Source organism: Telmatherina bonti (assembly GCF_933228915.1).
Source record: "Telmatherina bonti genome assembly, chromosome: 19".
In the NCBI taxonomy this organism is placed as follows: Eukaryota; Metazoa; Chordata; class Actinopteri; order Atheriniformes; family Telmatherinidae; genus Telmatherina; species Telmatherina bonti.
In genome coordinates, this window is record NC_136617.1 from 33,593,520 (window position 1) to 33,615,456 (window position 21,937).

General features: G+C 40.4%; 2 protein-coding genes across 2 annotated transcripts in view; one reads left to right on the forward strand and one right to left on the reverse strand.

Annotated features, from left to right (window-relative positions):
- Nucleotides 1–7,177, reverse strand: part of scin (scinderin) — a gene marked incomplete at both ends in the record, with an annotated part of 42,224 nt that extends 35,047 nt beyond the window's left edge. The window contains one exon of the mRNA XM_079258790.1: nt 6,985–7,177. Within this exon, the coding sequence (XP_079114916.1) occupies nt 6,985–7,177 (193 nt within the window). The remainder of the gene's footprint in view (nt 1–6,984) is intronic.
- An 8,989-nt stretch (nt 7,178–16,166) lies between these two features.
- tspan13b (tetraspanin 13b) lies at nt 16,167–21,520 on the forward strand (the record flags this gene model as incomplete). The annotated part of the gene is made up of 6 exons (XM_079258234.1): nt 16,167–16,229; nt 17,407–17,574; nt 17,730–17,810; nt 19,835–19,948; nt 20,030–20,140; nt 21,446–21,520. The coding sequence occupies 6 exons, from the start codon at nt 16,167–16,169 to the stop codon at nt 21,518–21,520; spliced, it is 612 nt and encodes a 203-aa protein (XP_079114360.1).
- Nucleotides 21,521–21,937: the final 417 nt, after the last annotated feature.

Sequence of the window (21,937 nt, forward strand, 5' to 3'; positions counted from 1 at the left end):
AGCCCAACCCCCCCACGGCAGGGCCGACCCCCCATCCCCGAGAAGCAGGGGACAGCCCCAGGCACCGGAGCCCAGGACCCGCACCCCGCCCACCCCACAGCGGCACGGCCACCCGTCACGGAGCCAATACCCGCCGATCCAGCCCCCGCCAGCGACCTCGCCCCACCGCCAAAAGGCAACTCCAACCATTGATCAACCCAAGGCCTCCCGCCAGGTCTGGAAACCTAGCCCCCCCAGTAATGAAGCAACCAAGATCCCCGTCCAGGGGTCCACCCCAGACCCATAGCCACCTGAGCCACCCAGCCACTCCCTAGCCCCGAGCGGGATGAGGTCACACTCTCCCCCCTACACTAAGTGATGGAGCTGATCACAGGAGACCAGAGAGAGTGAAATTCAACTGACTGATCCTTTGAGGAGGCAGACATCATTTCCATGCTGATGTAATCTAATAACAGATTTCTAAACTGCTGGATACACAGATTCTGTTTGCTTTTCCAGTTCACAAGGATAGTTTTCTTTGCAATGCACAGGCTGCTGAGGATTGGTTTTGCTAAATTAAACCCTATGTTATTTTCACCTAAGTGACTCAATAGGCACAATTTGGGGTTTGCAGGGATATTACATTTAAACCAGTCTGACAGATCTTTACATACCTGGAGCCAGAATCTCTGGACACGTGGACAAGGCCATAAAGCATGGTAGTAGCTGTCAATCATGTTGTCAGTACAGTGTGAACAGATATGTGAGTGTAACAGACCCATCTTGAACATCCTGTGTCCCGTATAATGAGTTCTGTGTAGAATTTTGAATTGTATTAATTGCATGCTTGAATTCTTAGTCATTTTGAATGTGTTTAAGCAGATTTGTGACCATTCATTTTGATAGAAGTTGCTGGATAAGTCTGCTTCCCATTTAGAAGTTGGGAGAGAGATGGAATCTTCTAGCTTCAATAGTAATCTGTATATTTTGGATAGTAGCTTCGGGGCCTTAAGATTTAGGAATTCTGCAACCCTTATAGGTAACTGTAAGTTTAGTTGATCAGTGGTGTATTTCTTACTTATGATAGATTTAAGTTGGTGGTATTCTAAGAATTTGGTGCTGCTGAATTCATACCGTGAAGAAATTGCATCAAATGGCAGAAAGTTTCCATTTTCTACTATATGTTCTAACTGCTTTACTCCTTTATTCTTCCACCGAGGGAAGTTTATCATCTTTTTGTTTTGCAGGAAGTCAGGATTGTTCCAGATGGGTGTGAGCTTACATGGAATAAGCGCAGACTTGGTTACTTTCAGGAATTCCCACCAAGCCGTTAAACTGGAGCTGATGTTAATGCTTTTAAAACACTTTTATGACTTGACAGTTGAGCTGATGAATGGTAAATCAGAGATGACTAAATCCTCACACAATGCTTGCTCAACATCCAGCCATGGCTCATCCAAAGAACTTGGATTAAGCCACTTGGAGATGCATTGCAGCCTATTACATAAGAAATATTGATTAAAATTTGGCAGGTCCAACCCACCTCTGTCTTTGGTCTGTTGTAAAGTTTTTAGACTAATGCGGGATGGCTTGTTTTTCCAGAGAAATCTGGATATGTGGGAGTCTAGTGATTTAAACCAAGTGGAGGATGGTTTGGTGGGAACCATTGAGAAAAGGTAATTAACTTTTGGTAAAACCATCATTTTAACAGTGGAAACCCTCCCCATAAGTGATATGGGCAAGCAGTTCCACCTTGAGAGGTCATCCTCTACTGTTTTTATTAGCTGATCATGATTTAACTTCATTAATTCGGTTAGTCTGGGAGAGATTATTATACCTAAATAACTAATATTTCCTGACTGTATAGTGGTGTTAGATATGTTTTTAAAGTCACAGTTAATGGGCATTGCTGTAGTCTTTAACCAGTTAATAGAATAGTCTGATATTGAAGAGAATGTATTAATTAGTGTGATTGTTTGAGAAAGTGTTGTTTGTGAGTTGTTAAGGAAAAGTAAAATGTCATCTGCGTAAAGACTAATTTTATGTTCAATATTTTTAGCTTGAATTCCTTTGATTTCTGGGTTTTGTCTTATGGCAGCTGCCAGAGGTTCAATAAAAATGGCAAAGAGTGATGGAGAAAGTGGGCAGCCCTGTCTGGTGCCTCTCTGTAAGCAGAAGTTTGGAGAAGTTTTGTCATTAGTCTTCACACATGCATTTGGGTTGTTGTATAATATTTTTATCCAGTCAATAAATGATGACCCAAACCCAAATTCTTTTAAAGTTGCAAATAAAAGTTTCCAGTTTACACGGTCAAATGCTTTTTCTGCATCTAAAGATATAACTGTGGACTTCAGATTGTGTAGAGTTGAATAATCTATTATGTTAATTAATCTGCGCATGTTAGTGTAGGAATGTCTACCTTTTATAAAGCCTGTTTGATCAGCGTGAATAATGGAAGGAGTTATTTTCTCTATCCTTCTGGCTAGAGCTTTGCTGATTATTTTGAGATCTACGTTTATTGATGAAATTGGACGATAACTGGATGGGAGTGTAGGGTCCTTTCCTGGTTTTAATAGGACTGAAATATTCGCCAAGTTCATATTGGAGGGTATTTTTTGCTTTTCCTTTATTTCTAATACCATGCTGTGAAAGGTTGGAGCCAGTGTTGTCCAGAATTCTTTGTAGAATTCAGCTGGATAACCATCTGGACCCAGTGCTTTATTATTTGGCATACGATGGAGAGCTTCATGGAGCTCATGAACTGAAATAGGTGAATCTAGAGCCATTTTATTTTCCTGATTTATTTTAGGAAGATTGATGCTGCTAAGAAATTGGTTAATATTCTCATCTGTTGGATTTATTTGTGATGAATATAATGCTTTGTAAAATTCTTTGAAAGTATTGTTTATCATGTCAGGATCATGGCTGATATTTCCTTCTGAATCTTTTATAGAGGAAATTGTTGTTTTCTCCTTATTTGCCTTTAGTTGGTTAGCCAGGAACTTTCCAGATTTGTTACCATGTTCAAAATTGTCCAATCGATGTCTTTGCACCATGAATTGTGTTCTTTTATCTATTATTTCATTAAGTTCTAATTTGGTTTTTCTAATATCATTCAGTGTGTGTTCTTCTGGGGAGACATGGTAAGCTTCCTCTGGTGATTTAATTCTGAGTTCTAATTCTGATGTTCTCAAAGTTTCCTTCTTTTTCTTATGGGAAGAGAAGGATATTATTTTCCCTCTCATTACTGCTTTTCCTGCTTCCCACAGAACACACGCTGAAGTTTCTGGTCTGTTATTGTTTTCTAGATATGAGGACCATTCTCTTTTAAAGTAACTGATAAACTCAGAATCTGTAAGTAATGATGTATTAAATCTCCAGTTTCTAGTGGCTGGCTTACAGTTTTTACTTCTAAGGGTTAATGATACAGGTGCATGATCACTGATGATTATGGGATGGATCTTTATCTCTGATATGTCACTCATGAGTGAACTGCTGATTAGGAAGTAATCTAGTCTAGAATAGGTATGCTGAACTGAAGAGAAGAAAGTGTATTCTCTCAGTGTCGGGTGATGAGAACGCCATGCATCGCAAAGACCAAAATCCTTCATGTACTGTTTAACCGTTTCAGCTGATTTCCAACCTCGATACTTCCCTGATGAACTGTATTTGTCTAGAATAACATTTAAGTCCCCTGCTACAATGATTGTGTTATCTAAGTGATCATAGAGCGAAGTAAAGAGGGAGTGAAAAAAGGAGGAGTCATCAAGATTTGGGCCATAAACATTTGCAATAGTTAACTTAACATTTTGAATAGATAATGTAACTATTAAAAATCTGCCTTCTGGATCTGTGATTGTTTGATCAATGTCAAATTTTAAACTTTTATTAATAAGAGTGGCTACTCCTCTTTGTCTGGAATTATAGCAAGCTGAGTAAACATGTGGAAACTGGTCCGTTGAAAGATTTATTGTTGAATTAGATAAATGAGTCTCCTGCAGGAGAACGATGTCTGCCTTCATTTCACGCATCTGATTAAGAATTTTTAACCTCTTCTCTCTTGTACCAGCTCCACGCACATTCCAAGAGACAAACCCCACTCCCTGACCTCTGATTGGTCGCGCCTCTGACCAATAGCGGCATGCAGTCTGGCGACGTCACACACAACCAGCTCGCTCAGAACCTGGGCTGAGGCGTTTTAAAAAAAAGAGTACTGATAAACGGGTGCAAAAGCCAAGTGGAAAACCCTACAAACCGAGCTGAGGCGAGTTAAGTAGATACAAGCTGATACTAATGGAAAAGGGTCATTAGTTTTCACTGTTACGCTGATGACATTCAACTCTACATATCCACCAAATCTGTCAACTCCAGACCCATATCACTCTTTCAAACTTTCTCTCGGATATTAGGCTCTGGATAAAAAAATAATACCTCTAGTAAATCTGAGATTCTTATCATTGGTCCAGGTTGCCTCACCTTCACAGACACAGATTTCCACCTTTCATTTTTTTTAGCTCCAGGTTGCACATCATTCAAGTGCAACCTTGGTGTTATCTTCAATAAAAAAACTCCCCCAACACATTAAACTGGTCACAAAAACTGTTTTCCACCATCTAAAACCAGCGTTTATGTTTGTTTGTCTGTTTGTGTTCAAGATAACTCAGAAAGTTATGGATGGATTTTCATGGAATTTTCAGGACTTGTTGTAAATGTGAAAAGGAAGAACTAATTTTAGCGGTGATGCGGATCACCATTTGGATTCAGGAATTTTATAAAGGATTCTTTAACATTGTGTTTGGCAGAGGAGTGCTTTTCAAGTTATTACTATAATAATATTCTTCATCAGATAAAATCAAATCAAAATGTGTTTGTATAGCATCTTTCATACATAAAGTAGCGCAAAGTGCTTTACATATATTAAAACAATTAGACTCATAATAATTCACACCATGGGCGTAGCGGATGTGGGGTACATGGGGACATGTCCCCCACACTTTTTACAGCCGTTACAACCACTTAATTACTTTTTTAACATGCTGAAATGTGCTTTCCAAGCCGCACCTAAACATATCACATGCAGGCGAAGTTACGGCGGCTAACAACAAACACTGTGTGTAAACAGAGAAGCCTTTCTTTGGTGTGTTTCACATCTTCAAACACGTTCAGCAAACCAGCTAAGAGAAAAAAAAACTAAGACAGTTTCTTCTAGACAAACAGCATCAGATGATTCCTGCTGCTGAATGTAGACTCTGTTTAGCTGAAACAGAGATGTTCTGTAATGTTTATGTCACCATGTGGATTTTAAAAGATGACCGATAGATGTAAATTAAATTAGCTAAGCTAGCTGGTTAAGGCAGTGGCAGTAGTATCTACATTTACTTGGATAACTTTTTGGATAAATTGTACTGTTGGGAGTTATTTTGTTGCAAAAAAGTTTTTACTTAATTATTATTGTTCTAAAGTAATAAAAAGCTGCTATTACTGAATTAAAGTTAGACTACTATTGAGGTCTCTCTAAGATTACTGACTTCTGGCTAGAAAATGAGAAAATAAATGTATTTTAGTTCCTTTGACGGTTTTATATGTAAAGATTTTATTTTATGTATTTAAAGTTTAAAGAAAATTAGTTTTATGATTGCTGGTTATTATTTTGATTGAGTGATTACATTAATGTTATTTGATGAATAAAATCAGATATCAGGCTACACAGCATTTCAGTAGTTTTATTACTATTATTTAAGTAATTATTTTGATGGGTACTTTTTTACTTCTATGGAAGTAACATTGTTCTAAAGAAATAATACCTTTGCTTGAATTTTTGCTAACATACCCCCCAGGAATGAACCCATTCCTTCATTTCTGCACCGAAGTTGTGTTTAGTGTTGTTTTGCACATTTTTTATCCAATAGAAGGAGCAGGATGAGGGTGGAGAAAATGGTCCAGAGACCAGTAGCAGGAATGAACATGGACGGTCTTCACAGCAGGAGAAATTATAACTAACTCCAGCCTTATGATATCTCTGTTATAACTGACTAAGAGGAAATATTAATAGTATTTTGAGATTAAATTCCACAACAATCACTTTTACGACTGTATGTGTAGTTCATTCATTTGTAATTTATTTAGGTATAGCCCCCACTCAAACATTAACATAAACTGTCATTTATTTTGGTCATATTACTGTTTCTACTTGTAAAATTAAGTTTAGAGCTCCTGATATCATTTTGTAACATAGTTTTTTAGGAGAGCCTGTAGTCTTTGATTCTCTTAGTTCACACAGGAAATACTAAAACAGATGTAGTTTATCTGTCATTTCAAAGACAATATTTGTTTATTTATTCATTTACTTGCATATAATAATTTGACTGCTGTATCGGGTAGCAGGCATTTGTCATAATATTCTGTTTAACTGATTAATTTTACACATCTGTGCTGTCACCTCTGGTGATGAAATAAAAGATAAAATAACTACATTTTAATGTTGACATGTTTATTGTCACTTTTTTCATTATATTAAATGATGTAGCTTATTAGCCTGTTGCCGTGTCACTTCCATGTTATTGTGGTGCAGATATATTTAAACAGGAATGATGTTTTCAGGTTTTCTCTGCAGAATTCCTCTTGAAGCTGAGGGATTCCTCCGAATCAGCAAACACTGAAAATGTTTCTTTGGAATTAAACTTGATAATCATCTTAATCAGATAAGAGTAGTTATAGTTTTCTGTCATGACCGTCTCATCAGTCTTCAGTCTGCAAGTTTTCTGCTACAACAGTGTTTCTCAGTTCTGGTCCTCAGGCCCCCCCTGCCCAACCCTACTTTAACACACCTGAATGAAATAAAGGCTCATTAACAGGCTGCAAAGCACCTGATGATGAAGTTCAATAATCTGACTCAGATGCTTTGGAGGAGGAATGTGTCTGAAACATGCAGGGAAGGAGGGTATGAGGTCCGGATCAGAGAAACTGTGTGTAGAAAACAAACTATCTTAAGCTTTACACACTCACCCAGCCAGTAGTGCAGGTGGTAGGAGTAGTTTTCTCTTTGCTTCCGAGTATAGAGAACCACATAAGCATCTCCCGTGTAGAAATTGCCGTGCAGCTTCTGAGGCACAGGGACCAGCTCCATTCTCTCAATCCTCCAAATCTGCAGGCCAGCCGTCTTTCCGGCATTGTTGAACTCCTTGTGTGACAGCGCCATGACCAGGTGATGTTGATGCTCCTGAGAAGATTTGCTAGAGAGGACTGAAGACAAGGCTAGAGGAGGCTGGAGGACCGAGGCTGGAGGACCCTGCAGACTGAGACTGAGGATGGGAGCTGCAACTCTCTCTGCAGACTGACAGAACGCTACCAGTCTTCCTACTTCTGCTTTTTCAAGCCTTTAAACACACACACGCAGGGGTGTGTCCACATACCAGTATTTTGAAGCCCACACACATCAAACTGTTTACTTTATGAAGATATATATCCATATTTATTACTGAGTCAGATAAAAAAATATGAGAAACTGCATCATTAAAACTGAAAGGATGAATTACAGGCACATTTAAAGATGTATTTTGATAGTTTTATGTATAGTTTTATTTATTAAACCATTTCTTACATGTGAGTACATGTACCATGTGGGATGCTTGAGAAAACAGATAAATAATAAAAGACATGTTTATGGGGCAGCATGTAGTTCAGCTGATTGAGGGGCAACTCATGTACAGAAGCCACAGCTCATTGGTCCAGCAGGCTGAAAATAGTCCAGAACCACAGAAGGTGAGACTTGAGGTGGTAAATTCTGTCAGTATTACAGTGAAAATGTTTTATTTTGTTTTTTATCCATGAACTGCAGCCCAGTAAAGATGTTTCCAACGTGGGCAGAAAGTAGCAAACAGCAGCATGAAGCATGAACATCTCACCAGAAACACATCAGATTAAACACCTGAGTTGCTTCAGAAGGAAATCTACTGAATTCAGCTCATCACCAGACTCCATCCAAACAAACCTGGGTCTGGAGACAGCGGTAGCTGCAGGACAGATGAAATGGGAGCAGAGCTTGTGGAAGAAGTTGTGGGAAAACTCGGAGCGTCGTTCTCCCTGCAGCTGGATGAATCCACACCTGAATGGAGACGGAACTTCCCAACACGTCCTGTTCTGGGAACGTTTGGAGGGAAAACTTCAGGACAGGATGATTTTCCATGTAAAGAGTCAGAGGATTTACTGAAGAGAAAAGGCTTGATATGAGTTCAGTCATGGATTATTATCATCGCAACAATCAGCTGGTAGACCATTAGCCTCTTAAGGCCCAAGCAGTTTTTTTTTAACTTGTATTTTTTGTTTCACTTTGTCATTTGGACTTATCTGAACCCAATTGGAACCAAATCAAAGGATCATGTTTTTATTTAATTTACTTGGACATGTAAAAGAAAACATTCCTTTGGAGGTTTGATTTCCCCGTTCATTGCTGCTGAGACACAGCATACGTCTCCAGACTTCTAGACCAGGCAGATGGCATTCCGTCTGGTTCAGATGGAGGCTTTCTGTCCTGGTTCTGGTCCTAATGGAGGTTTTCCTCCCTAATTCTGGTCCTGATAGAGGTTTTCCTTCATAATTCTGGTCCTAATGGAGGTTTTCCTCCCTAATTCTGGTCCTGATAGAGGTTTTCCTTCCTAATTCTGGTCCTGATGGAGGTTTTCCTTCCTAATTCTGGTCCTGATAGAGGTTTTCCTCCCTAATTCTGGTCCTGATAGAGGTTTTCCTTCCTAATTCTGGTCCTGATAGAGGTTTTCCTTCCTAATTCTGGTCCTGATAGAGGTTTTCCTTCCTAATTCTGGTCCTGATAGAGGTTTTCCTTCCTAATTCTGGTCCTGATAGAGGTTTTCCTTCCTAATTCTGGTCCTGATAGAGGTTTTCCTTCATAATTCTGGTCCTGATAGAGGTTTTCCTTCATAATTCTGGTCCTGATAGAGGTTTTCCTTCATAATTCTGGTCCTGATAGAGGTTTTCCTTCATAATTCTGGTCCTGATGGAGGTTTTCTGTCCTGGTTCTGGTTCTCTTTTCGTCTTTTATTTTCCTCTGCAGCATCGTAGCAAGCAGGATGGTTGTCTGACTTTCTTTCATTCCATTACAGATAAAAGGTCCTTCTTGATCCTTTAGGTATCATTTGTATTTATAAATTTGCCTTTTTTTTTAGTTTACATATTAATGTTGGACCTGACAAAAAGGGAGGAGGGGGTAATGAACGTAAATGGAAGAGAATAAGACAGTGAAGAGAAGGCAGAGAAAGAAGACAAGTATGTAGCATATAGAAAGTGACGGTAGGAACTGTTTGATGGAAACCTGATAAACCAGACGGACAGGCAGCAGCTCCACCTGAAAGGAAACAGAACCACAAACATAACTGTGGTATTTGGGGATTAAAGGCAAATGATCACACAGTGACTCCAACAGCAGGTCAAAATATCAGGCAGGAATACTGGTCAGTGATCATACAAATATGATCGGACCGCCGTAAAGATCAGAGACAAACCATGAGGCCCCCAGAGACCACCAACCAGCTCGCCACAAAGATGACGACTCATCTGCCCAGATCGCCACAGAGGAAGACCCAGCCCGACCACTCCACAGTCCCAGGAGGCCAGGGACAGCAGCCATCCACCCTAAATGCCGGGCGCTGCCCTTCCGGGTCCTGATGGAGGTTTTCCTTCCTGGTCTTGGTCCTGATGGAGGTTTTCCTTCCTGGTCTTGGTCCTGATGGAGGTTTTCCTTCCTGGTCTTGGTCCTGATGGAGGCTTCCTGGTCTTGGTCCTGATGGAGGTTTTCCTTCCTGGTCTTGGTCCTAATGGAGGTTTTCCTTCCTAATTCTGGTCCTAATAGAGCGTTTACATTCCTGATCCTGGTCCTGATGGAGGTTTTCCTTGTCGGATCTGGTTCAAATGGAGGTTTTGCTTCCTGATCCTGGTCCTGATGGAGGTTTTCCATCCTGGTTCTGGTCCTGATGGAGGTTTTCCATCCTGTTTCTGGTCCTGATGGAGGTTTTCCTTCCTAATTCTGGTCCTGACGGAGGTTTTCCTTCCTGGTTCTGGTCCTGATGGAGGTTTTCCATCCTGTTTCTGGTCCTGATGGAGGTTTTCCTTCCTAATCCTGGTTCTAATGGGGGATTTCCTTGTCGGATCTAGTTCAGATGGAGGTTTTGCTTCCAGGTCGTGGTCCTGATGGAGGTTTTTCTTCTCAATTCTGCACCTAATGGAGGTTTTCTGTCCTGGTTCTTGTCCTAATGGAGGTTTTCCTTCCTAATCCTAGTCCTGATGGAGGTTTTCGCTCCAGGACATTGACGTTCACTTACTTTAAGTCAAAAATCAGGGATAACTCATTGTATGCATGTTTACTTTTAGTCTGGGAACTCAGTATTAAGTCTTTTTTGTCCTTTTTTAGAATTCTAATTGTTAATAAAAAACTTTCTGTGACACATAAAGGTTCTGTAATGATTTTAGGAAGAGGTTGAAAGATGACAAAAACTCACTAATCATGTCTATAGTCTTTAGTGTTTAAAAGGTTTCTCTTGTTCAGTTTTCTTTATTTTCTTGTCTCTGCTTTGATGAATGATAATCAGTTATTTAGGAATAAAACAAAACTCATCTCATGTCAGCTCGACAATCTTCACCCGCAGATCTTCAGGTTTAGGGAAACCAGTTCTCAGCTAATGTTTTGGTTCACATTGGCCTCATATCAGCAATAATCCACCTGTAAGCGTAGTTTCAGTGTACAGACATGTTCTACAAGTTTTACCACTAATCCCTCAGTTTAACAGAGAGGTTACTGGTCTGACATTGTCTTAACTAAAACCACGTTGACCACATCAACTTCCAGCTGCAAAGCAACAAATATTTCCACTTCAGGAAGCTTTTGGACCTAAAGTTGTCAAGTAGGCTTGAAATCAAACAAGATGTTTTACGTTTCTCTAATTATGTGGAATTTAACCATTTCTTACAGCAAACTCAGATTAATCAGGTTCATTTAACTTTGACAAAATCACTTCATTCCAGTTAAACAAAGGGTCCAAGAAACTTTGCTGTCATATCAACTCACATTCACATGTCCGCGATACGAAATTGGAACTGAGGTCCCCGGAGCGGCTGACAACAGGGAAATACAAACATATACTAGAAACTATATTAAAGTAAAAATAGAAGATAAATAAGTAGAAATATAAGCTAAATAAAAATAGAAATATAAACTAAAAATTGAATACAAATTGTAGGCTGTGCAAGATGATACATCTGTCATGTGAAGATGTTTGACCCACATGCAAAAATCAAGCAATCCTGGAGAATTAGAATAAGTTTTATTGAAGAATGAAGGGGTGGTTCTGGGAGATCTCAAGGCTGGTTTCTGTAATGACAGACATATGAGTGGTGGAATGATGGATAAGATATCTGGAAAAGTGATGATTTTCCTACTTATTTGGAGTTGTAGAGGTGTCAGGTGACCCGGGAAGACTAGTGTTGATAGTAGGAGCCAGTGAGGGTCTTTTCGTTTGACGGTGGACATGCTGCACCAAGATTACCAGATTTGGAGGACTGCCAGTGAAAGAAGCTTCCAAGATGCTGGTTATTGTAGAAATGATTGCTGGAGATGACTACCGCAGGGGAAAATCACAGGGAGCTCAGAGGAATCCAAGATGTTGGTTTCTGGAAAAAACAAGGATTCTTAAAGTTTTACTAGAATGCAAGAGTACACAAGGAAACACTGGAGGGCTTAGGCTTTACCACAAGGCTCGACGCTCAAACGACGAAGGACTGGCTGTCAGCTCCAGATACAGTATAGAGCAGGGGAGTTGATCCCAAATTTGTGGGGAAAATCACCCTCCAGAAAAGGGTCCTCTGGCACCCTCTGGTGGAACCTGAAAAATACCTCATAGAAAATCAACCAAGTCAAAGAAAACGTCTGTTTTGAGGCAATAAGTTTGCATATTTGCTATGTAAAACCAAATAGTAAGATTTTACAGTCAAACAGTAACAAATCCTCACAGCTGTTACTGTTACTTGCCAATAATAATAATTAAAAAAAAAAAAAAAAAAGATTATTATTGTTATTACTGAATAATAATATGATTAAAATTTCCATTTTCTTCTTGTGATGGACAGGGAAGAAGGGAAGAAAAAAGTTTGTCACATCAGCACGTTTCAGCAACACCTGTAGTCCTCACCAGTATGTTCCCATCATGTTACCGTGACGTGTCTTTGCAGCAGTTTTGTCCAGGTTTCCTAGACAACCGGTCGACGATGCCCCCTGCTGTCATCAGCAGAGAAAAGCATTCCCATGCCTTCAACCCGGACCTGGGATGCTGTCCTACACAGGGAGCCAGACAGCAAGCGAGGGGCCAAAGTCGTCCCTGTTGTAACCACAGCAAACAGTGTGAACTTGTTCTGAATGGTATGTAATGTGGTGCACATGTATGAGCTGCTGCCAGACCATAACAGTTGTTCTATTGCATCATAATAATAAAAATAATGTAGAAGTAGTTACCCGTAGAGATGTCATTGCTGCACCCGAGGCCACTCCACTGGTAGCTAGCTAACAGTAAACATTCCAACAGTATAGTTAGAAAAGTTAGAACAAACTCCATAAATCTTACTGTCAGTCGTGTGTTGTGTGTAGGAAATGTACTCTGAAGTGTTGCTCTTGTACCTGCTATAACCGCCTGCTCGATCTGCGCTGGAGAAGAGAACCTGCCATGATCAACTCCAGCCACAGTTACCCTGTCAAGATGTCAAAGATTAAGATCAGTGTGTGTGTGTGTGTGTGTGTGTGTGTGTGTGTGTGTGTGTGTGTGTGTGTGTGTGTGTGTGTGTGCAATGCATGTGTTAGTGTGTCTCATCTTGCTCATTGGTTGAGGTTAAAAGAAGTGGGATCAATTAGAATGTATTCAAGACATTGAATATATTCTAATTGAGTCAAGACATTAAGCGTCAACATTTAGTATTTAGCTTCTTCTTTATTTATTTAGCTTTTATTTATTTAGATAACCAGAAGCTTCTTGTTATCAGTTAGATCAATTAGAATATATTCAAGACATTAAGCGTCAACATTTAAGATTTAGATATAACATTTAACATTAAGAGATAAGATTTAAGATTTAGACATGACTTATAACGTTAAGTTATTTATTAAACATTTAAATGTAAAATATCTAGATTCAAGATATTTAGACATAGATTAAATATTTAGCTTTAACATATCACAAGTATATAAGAATTAAACAACAAGGAGCCGGGCATTAGATGGTTTTAGTTTTGTGATGAAGCTCCAGATCTCTCAAAGAGGGACAGAGCGGTTCCGACGTCACCCAGCAGCGGTGCATGTGTTTCTCTACATTAATGCTTCAGCGGTTATGCCAAGTTCAAAGCGATTTTCAAGAATTAAAAACGTCCGAGCTGTTTGCATTTAGATTTTACCACGGCCAAATTTTTCTGATGCTATTATAGAAAACAACCATTGCTCGTCCTCCCTGATTTCCTTCATATTGTGAAGACACATGCTTTTTCAGAAAATTACCTTATTTTCATTGGAATTCGTTAAAAGGAGGGGGCGGCACTTCCGTTCAACACTCTTATCTTTCAGGCTTGGTCACCTGACGGCGGGCCGTGCGCCCACACTCACTCACATTCATACACACTGAGCTCCCTGTCACACACATCCCACAACACTATCATATTTCACCATCATTAGTGATTTGTTGCAATAGGATCTGCTGCCGAACAAGCTGCAGGTGCAGGTGCAGGTTACCTTGGCAACGCCACAACAAGAGACATAAATTGTCAGCTCAACTGCTTCTTGTTAAAAACATTATTTTAACAGTAAAAACAAAATTAGTAATTGATCTTATATTATTTCCTTTGTGAGTGACCATGGTATAAGCGGGATGATGCCCTCCGAGGTGTCCATTATCAGAAATTCGTGGAGGCAACTGCATCGTCCATTCATTTCTGATAATGGACACCTTACATGATTCACTACATGGAGTCTAGAACACCATGACGTGCAGTGGAGTCCCCAGAGGGAGCCACCTCCAATACTCCAGAAAGGGTGGGTACTCCAAACTGCTGTTCACTGCATAAGCATAAACAATAATCAGGACCTGCTCACCCCAACTGAAGGTGGAGGGAAATTATACCCTTTTGTCCACTGGGGTAAACCCCAAGCCAGGGGACAATAAGTATGCCCACACCAACTCGCCACCTCTCACTGGGAGCAACTCCAGAGTAGAAGAAGGTCCAGCCCTTCACGAGGATCCTGGTTCCAGAACCCAAGAGTGTTGAGGTGAATCCAAATGCATCTAGCCGGCACCGCTCAACAACTGTTGAAATGATTGTAAATTCATTTTACATTTTTATTGAAGGGACACTGTGGAACAAGCACTCCCATCTAAGGTTGAAATCCTGTAGCAGTTTAGATTTTCCAACAACCAATACAACAGTAGCTGCCGTGTGTCAAAAAGCCTCAACGACCCTTCCAACAAGTCATCTCCATATTGTGTTTGTTCTTAAGCAGGTAATTCACTGTGCTGACTGGAATCACTTGGTTTGATGCATGAGCAGAACAAATTCATGGCATGGAGACGACTTGTTGAAAACATAAATCCAACCTCGTCTGTCCAATAAATTTACATGTATCAACACAAACACATACAGTGAAATCTGGATCTCCTCCTCTGTTGTATGTTTACACTTTTTTTTCCAGACTTTATTGAACAATTCACTAATTACAAGTTCAATAAGGAATCTCCACATTCAACAAAACATAAATGTCTTTGGCAAGGCACACATACACAGACACACACACAAAGAAGAAAAACTGAAATACCAACATGTTTAAATATATATAAAGGAAAAACAATATTTATAAATAATTATACAGGCCAACTTATCTATTCATGAGACATACTATATCGCTGTCTCCAACCATTTTAGTGATGTTTAAGGACATAAGTTCAATAAAATTGGGGACATTGACTATTCTTTTACATTTATTACTATTTTTTTCTTTTAAATTGACATATTACAAATTATCTGTATTTCTCTATGTTTTGCTGTCAATAATATTAAAGAGGAATAGACGATTTTAAGTTCTTTTGTTGTGTGTTTACGTAGTTTGAGCTGCATTTCTGGTTGCGGTGATGCAAGAGGGTCTTGGCTGCAGACTGGAGAATGAGGCAGGGCTGGATATTGGACGGGGCTGGATGTCCAAACCCATCCACATTTTGATTGGATCATGTTTCTCCTTCCTGCTAAATGGCCACTGCTAACCCCAACCCTAACCTTAACCACACCGATTTGACATCCAACCCTGCCCAATATCCAGGCCCAGCCCATTCTCCAGGCTGCAGCAGGGGGTTAATGGGTGACGCTGGTTTTCAGTGGCGGTAAAGCTGGACTACAAGCATGTGGGAGCTGTGCATTTACTGTGACAAATGGCCAGCGTTTAACGCGGCTTTGGAAGCTACTGAAAGCACGAAAATGTGGTAACTTTTAAAGGCTGGTGTATTATAATACACCTGCCTTGTTGCTACAAAAGTCCACCTATAAATACAAGGATCTACTGCTATGTTGCCATGGTAATGCACAACACAGTCTACCAAAACCCAATGAAAACAGTTAGCTTTAGGCTAATTTAGCAAGTTCAATTGGAATTAATTGAGTTAAATAATTCTGAATTAAAGTATTCTCCTTGTGTTTATATAGAGATAGTAACTCCAGATTGGGGTTTACACAGAAAACATGTTTATTTAATTCTGTTTTAGATCAGAGGGGTTGGGAAGGGATATACCGTGTCCTCTTTAAACTCAGTAAGCATGTGTGACCCAGTCCAGCTGGTCTAACTGGGACACTGGTGAATAAAACATCAGCTCTGAGGACAACTGATCCACCTGTCTGCAGGTGTGTTCCCAGCCGGACCGGAAGCTGCTGACCTATTGTGGAGGATGTTCAACCGGAAGTCATGTGTTTGTTTGACAGTGTGGTTCCTTCAGAATAAACTGCTGTGACACTAACTCTGCGGGTGCAACTTTATTTTGAAAGCGTGACGGAAGCTTGCTGTGGTCTCGCGCTCCTTGTCGCTCGGCTGCGTGCAGGTTGTTCCAGCTGCTTCTCTGAGCCGGGTCTGGTTTCCTTCAAGTCGGTTCGGTTCGGTTCGGTCCAGCATGAGCTGCGCCGGGTTCGCGTGCTCCAAACACTCCCTGTGCGCGCTCAACATCCTCCACGTGGTGAGTGTCTGGTGGTCCATATGGATGATCGATCTGCAGGCTTGTGATCGGGATCAGGGCACACACATCTGATGGTGAATTATTGATTGTTGGAGGATGGTCACGTGACTCTGCATCCATGAAGAAGAGGAGGAAGAGGAGGAAGATGTAGGCCTGTGTGCGGCTCGGGATGCTGGGACGTGACGTGGATCTGGTCGTGTGGAAGACGAGAGTGATGACGATGCTGTGATGACGTCATCCCAACTTTCCACGTCAGAAGTCTTCTCCTGTTCAGACAGAAGAATGTGGCTCATCTTCCTCCTGGAAGCTCCAGGGATGAGGATGAGGATGAGGACTGGATCCATCTTCATCCTAAAGCCACAGTCCAGTGGGGTCTTCCTCATCAGGAGGAGGAAACAGGAAGTCTGCACAAACACTGCAGTCTTTCCTGGAACTCAGGATGTTGCCACAAGGTTTAAGAGGGTCCCATTAAGCCTCTGGAGGTTTCAGGATACTTCCAGAATGTTAAGGGTTAAAGATACTTTCAGGGTGTTTTAATGTTTCAGGGTTTTTTAGGAGGTTTTTAAGGTTTCAGGAGATATTTAGCAGGTTCCTTTTAGGACGTTTACAGGATTTTTTTTAAGGTTTCGGGTCATTTTTTTGCTTCTTTTAGAACATTTCAAGGGTTTTCTGGAGGCTTCGGTGAAGAGGGTCTGAAGTCGGTTTGAGGAGGTTTTATTAAGGCTTTAAGAGATTTTATCTCAAAGAAGGGAAGAAAAAATCCAGCTGCATCTCTTTGCTGCAGAACATCCATCTTAACAACAGTATAAAGGAGATTACTGCGTCTTATTTTATATTTTTGTGCTAAATGAGGTTCAACGTACTTGATGGCTGTTTTGCATTTCATATCCCGACACGGTTTTAATCTGAACGACTTCCTGCGATGGAAACTGGAGGATTTCTCTTTTAATAACTGTCTTTTTTCCTGCGCAGGATTCAGATTTTATGGGGTTCTAAGTGGAACATCTGACCCAGTTCTTGTTTCTGGGTGAAAACAGTGGAACCATCATGGTTCTGTATAAACTGCTGAGGAGGGGGCTCGGTGACCCAGATCCTCGCAGATGAGACTTTATGCATGTTCACATGCAACCCAAGCCCAGGTTGTCCCTCTGAGTGTGTGTGTGTGTGTGTCCTGCAGATGGTGAGTCTGCTGATGATCGGCATCGCAGCATGGGGGAAGTGGTTTGGTCTGGTGTCCAGTTTCCAGGTGGTGGGAGGCGTCATCGGTGTGGGGGTCTTCCTCTTCTTCGTGGCGCTGGCTGGCCTCGTTGGTGCAATGAAGCATCACCAGGTCCTCCTGTTCTTCGTATCCTTCGCACGGTCCTGCAGGATGAGACCGGATCTCTCCTCAGATTTTGTTTACATCATGTAAACAACCTTGTTTGTTTACATGATGAATGTGCCGTTAGTGAAGTGACGGCTTGTTGTCTTCTGTCTTTCTTCCTTGACTGAGAAGCTCAGTACATGATCATCCTGTTCATGGTGTTTATTGTGCAGTTCTCAGTTTCCAGCGCCTGTTTGACCATCAACGGAGAACAGCAGGTGTGGAGGAGTTTCTGTAACACAGCAGAACTAAAACAGCCTCTGAGGTTGATTTTAAACTGAAGTTTGAACTTCAGTTTAATTGTTTCAGCCACAAATCATAAGTCAATCAGCAGCTAAAAGACCAAAAGCAGGCAGAAGCAGAACACACAACGAAGACGGTGCAGGTTTTAGTCTGGAGATACACTCGGTCTAAATCGTTAGTTTAGAAATCATTCATGTAGTTTCCACAGATATCTTCCTAAGTTTCCTGTCAGACGTTTAGTTTTCTTCCCAAATCTGTCTCATTTTCTCTGAACAATCCTAAAAGAACCTCTTCCACCTGATCAAAGGTTGCAGTTTTCAAAGCGCTTCCCAAAAAGAAGGGCTTGCAGGAAGTTTTTAGGAGGTTTCTGGATCAGGACCTGGATCAGGACCTGGATCAGGACCTGGATCAGGACCAGCGGTAGTCTTCAGTAATCAAAGCGAAAACGGTTTTTATTACGTTGTCTTCCATGTTTTAACGGAAAAGAGAAGAAGGAAGTGCAGGTTGTTTATTTCTGGTAGAGAATAAGAGCATCAGGCCAATCAGAACCCTTCCCAACCTGCAGATCTGAAGCAGAATTAAGGAACGACGAATAAACATGATGTTCATGTATCATCATGGAACTGTTGCCATGGTTACAGTGGACTCGCTTCAGCAGCTCAAATATAAGTACTGTTGCTTTCCATCGCTCCAGTTTCACTCATCTGCCGCTCAACGTGCAAGAGGGAGATAACAAAGCTGTGCAAAGATTGTCTATGGTGACAGACATCCCACTCTGATAGTCAGCTTGTGACTCACCTGTAAAAATCGATGCAGTCAGAGGACCGTCGTGTCTGAACCTGGTAACCTCCCACTGCTCACGACGGCTGGTAACAATGGTAAGACATAATCCAGCCCGCTCTACGAAACAGTTCGGGAAAGATGAGATCAGATCCGTTCTACGTTAGAGCGTAGAAACATGTAAAGAAAGAAGCACTTCACAGAAGAACACAGAAAACCTGAAGAGTTTTCACAACTTCCAGCATTTCATCAGATGTTGTAAAAGATGAGACTAAAAGCTAAACTTCTGAAGCTGATGAGGCTTTTTTACTTCATGCTTTTATCATTTATCATTTCATCCTGACATAATGCTGATGTTCTACATCATCTGAGCTTTTATTCTGATAAGGTTCTAAGAACAAGCTCATATGAGCGTATCCATGGAAACCCACGATGATAACATGTCATACGAACATAAAACAGACCAAACGTCTAGCCTGTTAATCCATGAATAATAGATCTTTTATCCTTTTTCTTTCTGTTTATTTTCTTCGTTTCCAACTAAATCATATACAGTTGTGTTCATATTATTCATATTTATTCATCCCCTTTCATTAAAGAAGGAAAAAAACAGCTGCCTGTAAAATAAGCTGAAATTGACTAAAGTAATAATAAATAAAAATTTTATGAAAATCATGACATTATTTTCTAATTCTGGTTCAATAGAAATATTTTTAAAAAAAGCAAACAAATAAGATAATTTATTACATATTCCATCAGTCATACAGTAATATTTAGTAGAAGAATCCTTTAATGTTTCCGCTCCAGTCAGGTGTTTTCTGTTCCTCTCAGTCAGACTTCTGCACCTGTTGACAGGTATTTTGTCCCACTGTTCAACAGAAAAGTCTCTCATTTGTCCAGGACACATTTGTTTGGTTTTTTTTTTTCTTTCTTCAACTCAATTAAATGAAAAAACAGTGTCTTATATTACTAAATTATATTTTTGCACATTTTTAGTTGTGGTTCCTTTTGTAAGTCTCCAGTTATCTGAGTGACTGTTGTAAATTCAGCCTTTTCTTTAATGAAAGGGAATGAATACATGTATAATACGCTCCGTTTCCGTCAGAAATGCAACAGGAGTCGGCAACACCGGATCAGTGCAGACCACCGAAAAGCTGCAGGTTGTAAGAAATAGTTTAAAAGAAGTGCAAGTGACGTGTCCCGTGATGCTGTGCTGCAGGACCACCTGCTGGAGGTGGGCTGGAATAACTCGGAGAGCACCCAGAGAGACGTGGAGAAGAGCCTCAACTGCTGCGGCTTCAGACATGTGGACGCCACCGGCTCCTGTGATGCTGTGAGTTCAGACATCTGGCCTCCATCATCACTCTCCTTTAACCTCCGTTATTCATCTCTTCTTCTTCTTCTTCTCCTGCAGGCCTGCTTCCACAGTAACTCCTGTCTGCCGTGTGCAGAGAAGATTCAGGAACACGTTGGAGAGGTCCTCCACTTCGTAGGAGGAATCGGCCTCTTCTTCAGCTTCACTGAGGTGAGCCGTCACCAGTCTGTAACCATGGTGATGAGCAGGTGTGCTCTACCTGTCCGGGGTAAACAGCAGCAGAGGTGCGAACCCTAACGCTGCATGAGTAAAACACGTGTTCATATTCTAAACACTGAATTAGTTCTGATACAGTTGTGTCCATATGTCTTTGTCCCCTTTCATTAAAGAAAAGCTGAATTTACAACAGTCACTCAAATAACTGGAGACTTAAAAAAGGAACAATAACTAAAGATTTGCAAAAATATGATTTAGTAATATAAGACACTGTTTTTTCATTTAATTGAGTTGAAGAAAGAAAAAACAAACAAACAAACAAATGTGTCCTGGACAAATGAGAGACTTTTCTGTTGAACAGTGGGACAAAATACCTGTCAGCAGGTGCAGAAGTCTGACTGAGAGGAACAGAAAACACCTGACTGGAGCGGAAACATTAAAGGATTCTTCAACTAAATATTACTTTATCACTGATGGAATATGTAATAAATTAGCTTATTTGTTTGCTTTTTAAAAAAATATTTCTAGTGAACCAGAATTAGGAAATAATGTTATGATTTTCATAAAATTTTTATTTATTATTACTTTAGTCAGTTTCAGCTGATTTTACAAGCAGCTGTTTTTTTCCCTCTTTAATGGAAGGGTAGGAATAAATATGAATAAATATGAATAAATATGAGCACAACTGTATGTTTTACTCCATGAGTGTTTATGATGGGGAACGTCTGGTTCTAAATAAAAGCCTCCTGTTTTACACAAAGTCTCCATTTCCACCTCCCCAGCGTCACGCCGTGTAAATAATAAGGGTGGGAAAATCGAAAAGAAAAGTTGAAAATCGGGATTTTTTTGCTTGACAATTTTAAAATCGATTTTTTGTTTAAAAAATCCATTTTTTTTTTCAAACAAATAAAAATAATCCAATATAAAAATTTTGTCATTTTTATTGTTTTTATTGATCTTTTTACTTGTCTTCTGGGGCGTTAAAGCAGCAGAATGATGGTCTGGCTACTGTGTCGTTTTTTTCTAATTGAAATCAAGAAATATTACGAGCAAAAAAAAAAAAGTTTTATACATTTATTTTATTTTTAATCTACAAAAATCAGCAGTATCAAAGAACTGTGAGAATCGCAATTTAAATCAAATCGGCATCCAAAAATTCCGAATCGAATCGAATCGGGACAAAAGCGTATCGTCACAGCGCTAGTAAATAACAAGTAACAACCGAAGACAATGAAACAGAATCACTTGGAGGTTTAATCATGTTTTATTCCTCTGATGATCCGTCTGTTGTTTTCTCAGATCCTGGGAGTGTGGCTCACATATCGCTACAGGAACCAGAAGGACCCGCGAGCCAACCCGAGTGCTTTCCTGTGAGACCGGACCGTCTCTGGTCTCCTCAGTGCCTCTCTGGACCCACCTGTGTGTTTCCACTCTCTAATACTCTGATGGAAAGTCTGCTCTGAGCGAGTGTGTTGGCTGTGAAATGTTGCCATCAGGACGCCGTCCAGGCGGTTTACTGACCACTAAGGAGCGCCGTCTGTTGTCCAGGAAACATGTGAACACATGCAGAGTGTAAAACACTGGAAGTTTCTATTCAACCTTATTTAAAAAGCGCTTTTCAGAAAGAAAAATATTTATGCATTTAAAAAAAAGTTGCACACACACACACACACACAGACACACACAGAGCGTGACTACCCCCGCCCCCTTTTCTACCTACACAACAACTCTAACTCCTGTCTGTTAACTGAATGTAGGTAAAAATGAGGATCTGGCATGACGCTGCTGTGT